Raw genomic sequence first — 14,694 nt, 5'->3', positions numbered from 1 at the left:
CCGATTCACACTTTATAATGCCGATTCACACTTTACAGTGCCGAATCACACTTTATAATGCTGAATCACACTTTATAATGCTGATTCACACTTTATAATGCTGATTCACACTTTATAATGCCGATTCACACTTTATAGTGCTGATTCACACTTTATAATGCTGATTCATACTTTATAATGCCGAATCACACTTTATAATGCTGATTCACACTTTATAATGCTGAATCACACTTTATAATGCTGATTCATACTTTATAATGCTGATTCACACTTTATAATGCTGATTCACACTTTATAATGCCGATTCACACTTTATAGTGCTGATTCACACTTTATAATGCTGATTCATACTTTATAATGCCGATTCACACTTTATAATGCTGATTCACACTTTATAATGCCGATTCACACTTTATAGTGCTGATTCACACTTTATAATGCTGAATCACACTTTATAATGCTGAATCACACTTTATAATGCTGATTCACACTTTATAATGCTGATTCACACTTTATAATGCCGATTCACACTTTATAGTGCTGATTCACACTTTATAATGCTGATTCATACTTTATAATGCCGAATCACACTTTATAATGCTGATTCATACTTTATAATGCTGAATCACACTTTATAATGCCGATTCACACTTTATAATGCTGATTCACACTTTATAATGCCGATTCATACTTTATAATGCTGATTCATACTTTATAATGCTGATTCACACTTTATAATGCCGAATCACACTTGATAATGCTGATTCACACTTTATAATGCCGAATCACACTTTATAGTGCCGATTCACACTTTATAATGCTGATTCACACTTTATAATGCTGAATCACACTTTATAATGCTGATTCACACTTTATAATGCTTATTCACACTTTATAATGCTGAATCATACTTTATAATGCTGATTCATACTTTATAATGCTGAATCACACTTTATAATGCTGAATCACCCTTTATAATGCTGAATCACACTTTATAATGCTGATTCACACTTTTATAATGCTGAATCACACTTTATAATGCTGAATCACACTTTATAATGCTGAATCACCCTTTATAATGCTGAATCACACTTTATAATGCAGATTCATACTTTTATAACGCTGAATCACACTTTTATAATGCTAAATCACACTTTATAATGCTGATTCACACTTTTATAATGCTGAATCACACTTTATAATGCTGAATCACACTTTATAATTCTGAATCATACTTTATAATGCTGACTCACACTTTATAATGCTGATTCATACTTTTATAATGCTGAATCACACTTTTATAATGCCGATTCATACTTTATAATGCTGAATCACCCTTTATAATGCCGATTCACACTTTTATAATGCTGATTCATACTTTTATAACGCTGAATCACACTTTTATAATGCTGAATCACACTTTATAATGCTTATTCACACTTTTATAATGCTGAATCACACTTTATAATGCTGAATCACACTTTATAATTCTGAATCATACTTTATAATGCTGACTCACACTTTATAATGCTGATTCATACTTTTATAATGCTGATTCACACTTTATAATGCTGATTCACACTTTTATAATGTCGATTCATACTTTATAATGCCGATTCATACTTTATAATGCCGATTCACACTTTATAATGCCGATTCATACTTTATAATGCCGATTCACACTTTATAATGCCGATTCATACTTTATAATGCTGATTCACACTTTTATAATGCTCAATCCCACTTTATAATGCTGAATCACACTTTATAATTCTGAATCATACTTTATAATGCTGATTCATACTTTATGATGCTGATTCATACTTTTATAATGCTGATTCATACTTTATAATGCTGAATCATACTTTATAATGCTGATTCATACTTTATAATTCTGAATCATACTTTATAATGCTGATTCATACTTTATAATGCTGATTCATACTTTATGATGCTGATTCATACTTTTATAACGCTGAATCACACTTTTATAATGCTGAATCACACTTTATAATGCTGATTCACACTTTTATAATGCTGAATCACACTTTATAATGCTGAATCACACTTTATAATTCTGAATCATACTTTATAATGCTGACTCACACTTTATAATGCTGATTCATACTTTTATAATGCTGATTCACACTTTATAATGCTGAATCACACTTTATAATGCCGATTCATACTTTATAATGCCGATTCACACTTTTATAATGCAGACTCATATTTTTATAATGCTGACTCGTACTTTTGAAATGCTGATTCACACTTTATAATGCTGATTCACATTTATAATGCAGACTCATACTTTTATAATGCAGACTCATATTTTTATAATGCTGACTCGTACTTTTGAAATGCTGATTCACACTTTATAATGCTGACTCGTACTTTTGAAATGCTGATTTATACTTTATAATGCCGATTCACACTTTTATAATGCAGACTCATATTTTTATAATGCTGACTCGTACTTTTGAAATGCTGAATCACACTTTATAATGCCGATTCATACTTTATAATGCCGATTCACACTTTTATAATGCAGACTCATATTTTTATAATGCTGACTCGTACTTTTGAAATGCTGATTCACACTTTATAATGCTGATTCACATTTATAATGCCGATTCACACTTTTATAATGCAGACTCATATTTTTATAATGCAGACTCATACTTTTATAATGCAGACTCATATTTTTATAATGCTGACTCGTACTTTTGAAATGCTGATTCACACTTTATAATGCTGACTCGTACTTTTGAAATGCTGATTTATACTTTATAATGCCGATTCATACTTTATAATGCTGAATCACCCTTTATAATGCCGATTCACACTTTTATAATGCTGATTCATACTTTTATAACGCTGAATCACACTTTTATAATGCTGAATCACACTTTATAATGCTGATTCACACTTTATAATTCTGAATCATACTTTATAATGCTGACTCACACTTTATAATGCTGATTCATACTTTTATAATGCTGATTCACACTTTATAATGCCGATTCATACTTTATAATGCCGATTCACACTTTATAATGCCGATTCATACTTTATAATGCCGATTCACACTTTATAATGCCGATTCATACTTTATAATGCTGATTCACACTTTTATAATGCTCAATCCCACTTTATAATGCTGAATCACACTTTATAATTCTGAATCATACTTTATAATGCTGATTCATACTTTATGATGCTGATTCATACTTTTATAATGCTGATTCATACTTTATAATGCTGAATCATACTTTATAATGCTGATTCATACTTTATAATGCTGATTCATACTTTATGATGCTGATTCATACTTTTATAACGCTGAATCACACTTTTATAATGCTGAATCACACTTTATAATGCTGAATCACACTTTTATAATGCTGAATCACACTTTATAATGCTGATTCACACTTTTATAATGCTGAATCACACTTTATAATGCCGATTCATACTTTTATAATGCTGATTCACACTTTATAATGCTGAATCACACTTTATAATTCTGAATCATACTTTATAATGCTGACTCACACTTTATAATGCTGATTCATACTTTTATAATGCTGATTCACACTTTATAATGCTGAATCACACTTTATAATGCCGATTCATACTTTATAATGCCGATTCACACTTTTATAATGCAGACTCATATTTTTATAATGCTGACTCGTACTTTTGAAATGCTGATTCACACTTTATAATGCTGATTCACATTTATAATGCAGACTCATACTTTTATAATGCAGACTCATATTTTTATAATGCTGACTCGTACTTTTGAAATGCTGATTCACACTTTATAATGCTGACTCGTACTTTTGAAATGCTGATTTATACTTTATAATGCCGATTCATGCTTTTATAATGCTGAATCACTTACAATTCAATTATGCCGATTTAATAAACAGAATTAATAACATTAAGTCAGATTTAAATTATGCTAATTCAGATCAATTCACCAGTGGATATACAGTAGATAAATAAAATAGATTTGGTATTTCAAAGTATATAAAACTGTAAGTTTAAAACAGTATAGATGTGCAGCAGATTCACATTGTATTTTCCACCCATGAAACAGAAGATCTACAGTAATTTAAACGGTGAAAACACAGCAGATGCGTTACATGAACAGCAGAACATGTGTCTCCTGTCTCCAGGCTGGGATGATCCGCACGGGCCAGGACGAGTTTTTCATCGAGCCGTTGGATCAGTGGAGGCCCGGAGAGAAAGAAGAGGAAGCAAGAAGACGACACGTAGTTTATCGCTCCTCAGCCATCATCAAGAAACAGTCAGCTGTCAATCAAACTGAAGCTGTCAATCAAACGACCAACGATTTCCTCCAAGGTAAGAAAAGAAAACGGGCCTCACTGACTTGTTCACATGTTTCCCACTGAGCAGCATCCCTTCTTCCTTTAACAATATCTGTAAACATCTGGAGCTGAGCAGCCCAGCTGCCGGACCTCTGGCAGAGGAATGCTGTCCCGTTCCTGTCTGATGGAGGAGTCCTGGCTCTTCTTTGTTGAATCGTAAATGTTTTCAGGTGGGGAAACATCTGGACAGCTCAGTCCAGCAGCTGGACTCTTCCACCACGAAGCTGCTGGAACAGATGTGACTACAGATCTGTTAAACCAGGATGAGGTTTAACTCTGTCCTGCTGAAATAAGCAAGGCCTTCCCTGAAGAAGGGAGCAGATGCTGCTCTCAGAATCAGGTCTGATTTGAATGGCACAGACATCCAGGACTGATGTTCAGCCATAAACCTCTGCCCACTTTTATCTCTGAGAGACTCTGCCTCTCTAAGGTGCTCTTTTTATCCCCGGTCATCTTACTGGCCTGTTGCTGATTCACCTGATTACTCACAGCTTGTTCCTCCAGCTGTTTCTCTGCACCCGTCCCGTCGTTTTTAGGCCTGTTTCTGTCCTCAGATTCCAGATGAAACAGTAACGTGTGTCACTTTTAACATCTGGAACGTTTTCTATGTTCTAATGTGAGTGAAATGAAGGTGATTTCTTCCTGTTTTTATTTACGTTTCACTCAGCGTCCCTAGGAAGATTACCCTTCCTACCCATCCTAGGCAAAACTCCTGACTGCTGCCTGGAATGAGCATGATATTTAGTGTTTCCAATGAGTTATTAGTAGGGCTGGGCGCGTTAACTCGTTAATTATTTAATGCCGATAAATATTTTTTCACACATTAGCGCAGGTTTTATTTATTTATTCTTAAAACAATTATTTTTAAAAAATTTGGGGACTTTTGTGCCTTTAATGGAAAGTTCAGAGAGACAGGAAGCAGGGGGCAGAGAGAGGGGGAACAACATGCAGCACATGGCCGTCCGATGCGGGACTCGAACTGGGCCCAGCTGCAGCGAGGACTGTAGCCTCTGTACATGGGGCGCCTGCTCAACCCACTACGCCACGGACCCCCCCTGTTTTATTATTTATCTTATTATTGTAAAAGTCTGCTGCTCACAGGCTTTTATTTTGTAAACGTCTGTTGCTCACAGGCTTTTATTTTGTAAACGTCTGCTGCTCACAGGCTTTTATTTTGTAAAAGTCTGCTGCTCACAGGCTTTTATTTTGTAAACGTCTGCTGCTCACAGGCTTTTATTTTGTAAAAGTCTGTTGCTCACAGGCTTTTATTTTGTAAACGTCTGCTGCTCACAGGCTTTTATTCTGTAAAAGTCTGTTGCTCACAGGCTTTTATTTTGTAAACGTCTGCTGCTCACAGGCTTTTATTTTGTAAAAGTCTGCTGCTCACAGGCTTTTATTTTGTAAACGTCTGCTGCTCACAGGCTTTTATTTTGTAAAAGTCTGTTGCTCACAGGCTTTTATTTTGTAAACGTCTGCTGCTCACAGGCTTTTATTCTGTAAAAGTCTGCTGCTCACAGGCTTTTATTTTGTAAAAGTCTGCTGCTCACAGGCTTTTATTTTGTAAAAGTCTGCTGCTCACAGGCTTTTATTTTGTAAAAGTCTGTTGCTCACAGGCTTTTATTTTGTAAAAGTCTGCTGCTCACAGGCTTTTATTTTGTAAAAGTCTGCTGCTCACAGGCTTTTATTTTGTAAAAGTCTGTCGCTCACAGGCTTTTATTTTGTAAAAGTCTGTCGCTCACAGGCTTTTATTTTGTAAAAGTCTGCTGCTCACAGGCTTTTATTTTGTAAAAGTCTGTCGCTCACAGGCTTTTATTTTGTAAAAGTCTGCTGCTCACAGGCTTTTATTTTGTAAAAGTCTGTTGCTCACAGGCTTTTATTTTGTAAACGTCTGCTGCTCACAGGCTTTTATTTTGTAAAAGTCTGTTGCTCACAGGCTTTTATTTTGTAAAAGTCTGTTGCTCACAGGCTTTTATTTTGTAAAAGTCTGCTGCTCACAGGCTTTTATTTTGTAAAAGTCTGCTGCTCACAGGCTTTTATTTTGTAAAAGTCTGTCGCTCACAGGCTTTTATTTTGTAAAAGTCTGCTGCTCACAGGCTTTTATTTTGTAAAAGTCTGTTGCTCACAGGCTTTTATTTTGTAAACGTCTGCTGCTCACAGGCTTTTATTTTGTAAAAGTCTGTTGCTCACAGGCTTTTATTTTGTAAAAGTCTGCCGCTCACAGGCTTTTATGTTGTAAAAGTCTGCTGCTCACAGGCTTTTATTTTGTAAAAGTCTGCTGCTGTCTGCTGTGGAACAGGAAAAGAAAGTAATCGGCGGATCCACCAAACATGGAGAAGGGTACGGAACTTTTACTCGGCCATTTTCATGTTAAAGTTCTTCCAGACGGCGGAGTCGACAGAACCAAAGTCATCTGTAAACTCTGCCAAGTTGAATTGTCTTCTCAGCGTAGTAGTTCCAGTCTAAAATATCACTTAAAGGCAAAACACACAACTGATAGCAGCAAGTCATTCAAGGAAACAGACAGTGGAGCGAGGCTTCTACATAAAAACTACAGAAAGATGCTGATGTTAAAAGTGTGTTTGCACAACAAATGTTATGGCACTTTCATTCATATGGCAGCACATTTAAAATAAAGCTAAATGCTAAAAGCTATACGCTACTTTTGGATTCATTTTGGGATTCTGCGTACAAATGCGATTAATCGCGATGAATCAGGGAAATCATGTGATTAATACTTAATCAATGTTTTCCAGTTCTTTGAACTATCAACTAAAGAGTTGAATTCAAGTGCAAGTTTTCAGATTTTATTTGATTTGACGCTGCAGCTTGTAATAAAGGTGGCGTTGGTCACATGACTGCCTGGTTTGACACATCAGAACTCGCCCTGTGCGTGTGGTCTTCGCCTCTGTAGCATGTAATCATGAACGTAAACAGAGTTTCAGAGCAGAGCTGCAGTCCATCAGAGATCCTGTTGTTCCTGCAGAAGGGAAGAATCAAAGTGAAAACAGAGGAACGCTTCCAGGAAACTTGGCAGAGCTGCAGCTCACTCAGCCAGCTGCGACGTGGCAGCTCAAGCCTGGCGGCGCTCACAGGGATCTGGGCTGATGGATCGTTCAGCTCCTGCTTCTCAGGTTCTCCTCACAGTTTTCCTACAGCCGACTGACGGCTGAAGTAATTTCCTGAACCACAGGACACATGTGGGTGTGGTTACCCAACATGTGGATCAGCTGTTTACATCCTCATCAGGCCGAACACATGGAGCTGATCACAGTCAGGACATGATGTCACTGCTCTGCTTTGGTTTAAAGCAGGTCAGTGACATCATGATGAGGTCAGAGACATCATGATGGGGTCAGTGACATCATGATGAGGTCAGTGACATCATGATGAAGTCAGTGACATCATGATGAGGTCAGGGACATCATGATGAGGTCAGTGACATCATGATGAAGTCAGTGACATCATGATGAAGTCAGTGACATCATGATGAGGTCAGTGACATCATGATGGGGTCAGTGACATCATGATGGGGTCAGTGACATCATGATGGGGTCAGTGACATCATGATGGGGTCAGTGACATCATGATGAGGTCAGTGACATCATGATGGGGTCAGTGACATCATGATGGGGTCAGTGACATCATGATGGGGTCAGTGACATCATGATGAGGTCAGAGACATCATGATGGGGTCAGTGACATCATGATGGGGTCAGTGACATCATGATGAAGTCAGTGACATCATGATGAGGTCAGTGACATCATGATGAGGTCAGAGACATCATGATGGGGTCAGTGACATCATGATGAGGTCAGTGACATCATGATGAAGTCAGTGACATCATGATGAGGTCAGGGACATCATGATGAGGTCAGTGACATCATGATGAAGTCAGTGACATCATGATGAAGTCAGTGACATCATGATGAGGTCAGTGACATCATGATGGGGTCAGTGACATCATGATGGGGTCAGTGACATCATGATGGGGTCAGTGACATCATGATGAGGTCAGAGACATCATGATGGGGTCAGTGACATCATGATGGGGTCAGTGACATCATGATGAAGTCAGTGACATCATGATGAGGTCAGAGACATCATGATGGGGTCAGTGACATCATGATGGGGTCAGTGACATCATGATGAAGTCAGTGACATCATGATGAGGTCAGTGACATCATGATGGGGTCAGTGACATCATGATGGGGTCAGTGACATCATGATGAGGTCAGAGACATCATGATGGGGTCAGAGACATCATGATGGGGTCAGTGACATCATGATGGGGTCAGTGACATCATGATGGGGTCAGTGACATCATGATGAAGTCAGTGACATCATGATGGGGTCAGTGACATCATGGTGAGGTCAGGGACATCATGATGAGGTCAGTGACATCATGATGGGGTCAGTGACATCATGATGGGGTCAGTGACATCATGATGGGGTCAGAGACATCATGATGGGGTCAGTGACATCATGATGAGGTCAGTGACATCATGATGAGGTCAGTGACATCATGATGAAGTCAGTGACATCATGATGGGGTCAGTGACATCATGATGAAGTCAGTGACATCATGATGGGGTCAGTGACATCATGATGAGGTCAGTGACATCATGATGAAGTCAGTGACATCATGATGGGGTCAGTGACATCATGATGAAGTCAGTGACATCATGATGGGGTCAGTGACATCATGATGAGGTCAGTGACATCATGGTGAGGTCAGAGACATCATGATGGGGTCAGTGACATCATGATAGGGTCAGTTACATCATGATGGGGTCAGTGACATCATGATGAGGTCAGTGACATCATGGTGAGGTCAGTGACATCATGATGAGGTCAGTGACATCATGATGAGGTCAGTGACATCATGATGGGGTCAGTGACATCATGATGGGGTCAGGGACATCATGATGGGGTCAGGGACATCATGATGGGGTCAGTGACATCATGATGGGGTCAGTGACATCATGGTGAGGTCAGTGACATCATGATGGGGTCAGTGACATCATGATGGGGTCAGGGACATCATGATGGGGTCAGTGACATCATGATGGGGTCAGTGACATCATGGTGAGGTCAGTGACATCATGATGGGGTCAGTTACATTATGATGGGGTCAGTGACATCATGATGAGGTCAGTGACATCATGGTGAGGTCAGTGACATCATGATGAGGTCAGTGACATCATGATGGGGTCAGTGACATCATGGTGAGGTCAGTGACATCATGATGAGGTCAGTTATATCCTGATAGGGTCAGTTACATCATGATGGGGTCAGTAACATCATGATGGGGTCAGGGACATCATGATGGGGTCAGTGACATCATGATGAGGTCAGTGACATCATGGTGGGGTCAGTGACATCATGATGGGGTCAGAGACATCATGATGGGGTCAGTGACATCATGATGGGGTCAGTGACATCATGATGGGGTCAGTGACATCATGATGAGGTCAGTGACATCATGATGGGGTCAGTGACATCATGATGGGGTCAGTGACATCATGGTGAGGTCAGTGACATCATGATGGGGTCAGTTACATTATGATGGGGTCAGTGACATCATGATGAGGTCAGTGACATCATGGTGAGGTCAGTGACATCATGGTGAGGTCAGTGACATCATGATGGGGTCAGTGACATCATGATGGGGTCAGTGACATCATGATGGGGTCAGAGACATCATGATGGGGTCAGTGACATCATGGTGAGGTCAGAGACATCATGGTGAGGTCAGGGACATCATGATGGGGTCAGTGACATCATGATGGGGTCAGTGACATCATGATGGGGTCAGTGACATCATGATGGGGTCAGTGACATCATGGTGAGGTCAGTGACATCATGGTGAGGTCAGTGACATCATGATGGGGTCAGTGACATCATGATGGGGTCAGTGACATCATGATGAGGTCAGTGACATCATGATGGGGTCAGTGACATCATGATGAGGTCAGTGACATCATGATGAGGTCAGAGACATCATGATGGGGTCAGAGACATCATGATGGGGTCAGTGACATCATGATGAGGTCAGTGACATCATGATGGGGTCAGAGACATCATGATGGGGTCAGTGACATCATGATGAGGTCAGTGACATCATGATGGGGTCAGTGACATCATGATGGGGTCAGTGACATCATGGAGAGAGTTACCCGAGATCTATTCAGCTGGACAAAATGAACAGAAAAGGAAACTGATGCTGAAACGTCTTCAGCTTTATTAGTGGTTGGAAACACAGAGCTGATCAGGTCACGTCTGTTTGCCCACAGGTCCTCTGTTAGGCTCCCTGAACCTGACCCAGAATGTGGTCTCATCTGGACCTGGTTCTGCTCGGCGGCGGCGGCGCTACGCTGTGGAGGCTGAGCAGTTTAACATCGAGGTAAGCTAACTGTTCATTTTGCTGTCTGTGCATGTACGTGCCAACATGTATGAGCAACATTAGGCCACAATATGGAAACTGATACATGTTATTTTGAGGAAAAGAAGAAATGTAGAAGTTTGGTCAGCATTGTTCAGTAAGGTAGTCAGCTGGTGGACAAGGAGACCTTACCCCTGTGCCTGGTGCCGAAGACGTATAAATGAAGCTAAATGAGTCTTTCATGAACATCCTTAATCTGCTCCTCCAGGTCCTGTTGGCAGTAGATTATTCCGTCCTTCTGTTCCACGGCCGAGATCACATTCAGAAATATCTTCTGACGCTGATGAACATAGTAAGTGAATTCAGTTCTCTCAGGTCTTAGACGGTCAACTCCCAGAAGCTTCAACCTCCAGAGCTGATGTTAGTTTCCCTGAAAGAGTAAAGAAGGCTAAAAAGACCAGGATAGAATTTAGTTTCTAACAGTCTGTAGTCATCAAAGCAAACTTTGATGACTACAGACTGTTAGAGCCACAAATGTGCCACAACTCAGGCACCATCAGTTCTGGTTCCAGTCCACCGGATGCTCAGTTCTGAGATGGTCAGGTTCATGTTTTACTCTGGCTGGTGTGTTTCAGAGGCAGTCATTTGGATAAATGGACCAGGTTTATGTGCTGAATCAGTCAAAGATCAAAGATCCCTACGTGTGACTGTTGCAGGTCAATGAGATCTACCACGATCATTCTCTGGGGGCCCTGATGAACGTCATCCTGGTCAGAATCGTCATGCTGTCTCCAACAAAGGTAATAAACCCCTCTGGGGTATCTGACCAGTGCCCTTTGTTTAGGGAGGATGCATGTTGGATAGATCTGTTTAATCTCTGTTGTGTTGGCCTGTTTTCGGTACATTTGACTGTCCATTGTGGCACTTTTATGTTGGTAGAACCAGTTCATCAGAATCCTCCAGGGTATTGTTGTTATGTGAGAACCCAACAGGGATGGTTTCTGGAGGTTTGGTTCCCACCACAGAGTGCAGCTCAGTAAGAATGAGGTAATAACCTGTAACAACCTGTGCTGCCCCTCCATCAGTCCCAGGAGCTGATCTCTGTGGGGAATCCTCAGAAGAGTCTGGAGAATGTTTGCGGCTGGTCATACAACCAGCAGAGGGAGCAGAGTCAAGCCGAGCGGCACGACCACACCATCTACCTGACCCGACAGGAGTTCGGGCCCTCCGGCATGCAGGGTAAGACTCATATTACTGCCACCGATACTACTGCTGACATCAGGTCGTCGGTTCAGTCCGGTACGGGTCGGCTCAGTCCGGTACGGGTCGGCTCAGTCCGGTACGGGTCGGTTCAGAACGGTACGGGCCGGTTCAGAACGGTACGGGTCGGCTCAGTCCGGTACGGGTCGGTTCAGAACGGTACGGGTCGGTTCAGAACGGTACGGGTCGGCTCAGTCCGGTACGGGTCGGTTCAGAACGGTACGGGCCGGTTCAGAACGGTACGGGTCGGTTCAGTCCGGTACGGGCCGGTTCAGTCCGGTACGGGTCGGCTCAGTCCGGTACGGGTCGGCTCAGTCCGGTACGGGCCGGTTCAGTCCGGTACGGGTCGGCTCAGTCCGGTACGGGTCGGTTCAGAACGGTACGGGCCGGTTCAGAACGGTACGGGCCGGTTCAGAACGGTACGGGCCGGTTCAGTCCGGTACGGGCCGGTTCAGAACGGTACGGGCCGGTTCAGTACGGTACGGGCCGGTTCAGAACGGTACGGGCTGGTTCAGTCCGGTTACGGGTCGGTTCAGTCCGGTACGGGTCAGTTCAGAACGGTACGGGCCGGTTCAGTCCGGTACGGGCCGGTTCAGAACGGTACGGGCCGGTTCAGTCCGGTTACGGGTCGGTTCAGTCCGGTACGGGCCGGTTCAGAACGGTACGGGTCGGTTCAGTCCGGTTACGGGTCGGTTCAGTCCGGTACGGGTCGGTTCAGAACGGTACGGGTCGGTTCAGAACGGTACGGGCCGGTTCAGTCCGGTACGGGTCGGCTCAGTCCGGTACGGGCCGGTTCAGAACGGTACGGGTCGGCTCAGTCCGGTACGGGTCGGCTCAGTCCGGTACGGGCCGGTTCAGAACGGTACGGGTCGGTTCAGAACGGTACGGGCCGGTTCAGTCCAGTACGGGTCGGTTCAGTCCGGTACGGGTCGGTTCAGAACGGTACGGGTCGGTTCAGAACGGTACGGGTCGGTTCAGTCCGGTACGGGTCGGCTCAGTCCGGTACGGGTCGGTTCAGAACGGTACGGGTCGGCTCAGTCCGGTACGGGCCGGTTCAGAACGGTACGGGTCGGCTCAGTCCGGTACGGGTCGGCTCAGTCCGGTACGGGCCGGTTCAGAACGGTACGGGTCGGTTCAGAACGGTACGGGCCGGTTCAGTCCAGTACGGGTCGGTTCAGTCCGGTACGGGCCGGTTCAGTCCGGTACGGGCCGGTTCAGAACGGTACGGGTCGGTTCAGTCCGGTACGGGTCGGTTCAGAACGGTACGGGCCGGTTCAGTCCGGTACGGGTCGGCTCAGTCCGGTACGGGTCGGTTCAGAACGGTACGGGTCGGTTCAGAACGGTACGGGCCGGTTCAGAACGGTACGGGCCGGTTCAGTCTGGTACGGGCCGGTTCAGAACGGTACGGGCCGGTTCAGAACGGTACGGGTCGGGTCTCTTTGGGGTCAGCTTGCGTTCCCACTGTACAAAGGGGACCCTCAGGGGTGGGCGGAGTGCGTGCCGAAGCGTAAACAGCAAATAACAAATAACATCCAGAATGTGGAACCACCTCCCAGCTTCTCCAGCTTAATGCCACACCGGCTCGCGGTCCGGGTGAAACCACTCTCTGACATTTCTGCTCAATCAGCTGGAAAACGTTTTGGTTTGGCCCAGCGCCATCGAGCTCCCGCTGCACAGCCTCCTCACCGACACCGGAGAGCAGAGCCTGGAACCAGTCCTGTGGGCTCGGTACCCCAAGCAGAAGGGCTACAGACATGGGAACCATGATCCTGAACAGAGCAAAAGGGGGCCATTTGTTCTTTGAAGATAACCCCCCCCCCCCCCCCAGTTTGGAGTATAAAAATGAATGTGTTGATTCTGTTCGATGCTTTTTGGTCTGAGCTCTCAGACGAGAGACTTCGAACGCTATGTGCCTTTGAATAAACTTAAAGAAAGACAAAATCTGGATTTTCTCTTATTATTATTTGAGTAGTCTTCTTACCCACTTTGATAAAAAAAAAATCCACAACAGTACCATGGTAGTGGGTTCCATCATGGTAACGGGTTCCATGGGACCGGGTACCATGGTAACAGGTTCCATGGGACCGGTACGCTTTGGTGGTAGTGGAAACACTGAAATAAGCGCACCGTTCTGAACCGACCCGTACCGGACGGCAGAGTGGAAACACGCCGTTACTTATCGCACTTACTCTAGCACTAGTTCTGCTCTCAGCTGTTTGGTTTTGGAACGAAATGCACTTATGATTTCTTGTCACCTGAAGTTCTTTTGCCGACCGATGTGGAACACAGTTATTGTGTGATAATGACCATAGAATGACCGTAATGTGATGTAATGTGATGTAATCTAACAGCACGGCGCTGTCCATAAAGATGAAACTGTAGACAGCTTCCACTCCAACCCCGATCTCTCTCCTTCTCTCTGCAGGTTACGCTCCGGTTACAGGAATGTGTCACCTTCACCGGAGCTGCGTTCTCGTCCTGGAGGACGGCTTTTCATCGGCTTTTGTAGCTGCACACGAAACAGGACACGTGTGAGACACGGAAACACAACACGCTAATAATTACACGCTAATATAATAGCAGCTGTGGCGCCCAAAAACACCTCACATTTAGAGATGACAAGAGGAAAATTACATGGGAGGGACGATAACGAC

The 14,694-nt window shown here is 43.3% G+C and overlaps 2 protein-coding genes across 2 annotated transcripts in view; one reads left to right on the top strand and one right to left on the bottom strand.

The window, feature by feature from the left end:
• Positions 1-14,694, bottom strand: part of LOC142401780 (uncharacterized) — a 337,909-nt gene that overhangs the window by 159,368 nt on the left and 163,847 nt on the right. The window lies entirely within an intron of this gene.
• Positions 1-14,694, top strand: part of LOC142401776 (A disintegrin and metalloproteinase with thrombospondin motifs 2-like) — a 67,580-nt gene that overhangs the window by 8,428 nt on the left and 44,458 nt on the right. Inside the window, exons 3-8 of the mRNA XM_075487241.1 lie at positions 4,185-4,371; positions 10,692-10,801; positions 11,049-11,132; positions 11,497-11,580; positions 11,866-12,019; positions 14,466-14,571. Of these exons, the coding sequence (XP_075343356.1) occupies positions 4,185-4,371; positions 10,692-10,801; positions 11,049-11,132; positions 11,497-11,580; positions 11,866-12,019; positions 14,466-14,571 (725 nt within the window). The remainder of the gene's footprint in view (positions 1-4,184; positions 4,372-10,691; positions 10,802-11,048; positions 11,133-11,496; positions 11,581-11,865; positions 12,020-14,465; positions 14,572-14,694) is intronic.

Source organism: Odontesthes bonariensis, chromosome 16 (assembly GCF_027942865.1).
Source record: "Odontesthes bonariensis isolate fOdoBon6 chromosome 16, fOdoBon6.hap1, whole genome shotgun sequence".
NCBI lineage: Eukaryota > Metazoa > Chordata > Actinopteri > Atheriniformes > Atherinopsidae > Odontesthes > Odontesthes bonariensis.
This window is presented reverse-complemented; position numbering and strand designations above follow the sequence as displayed.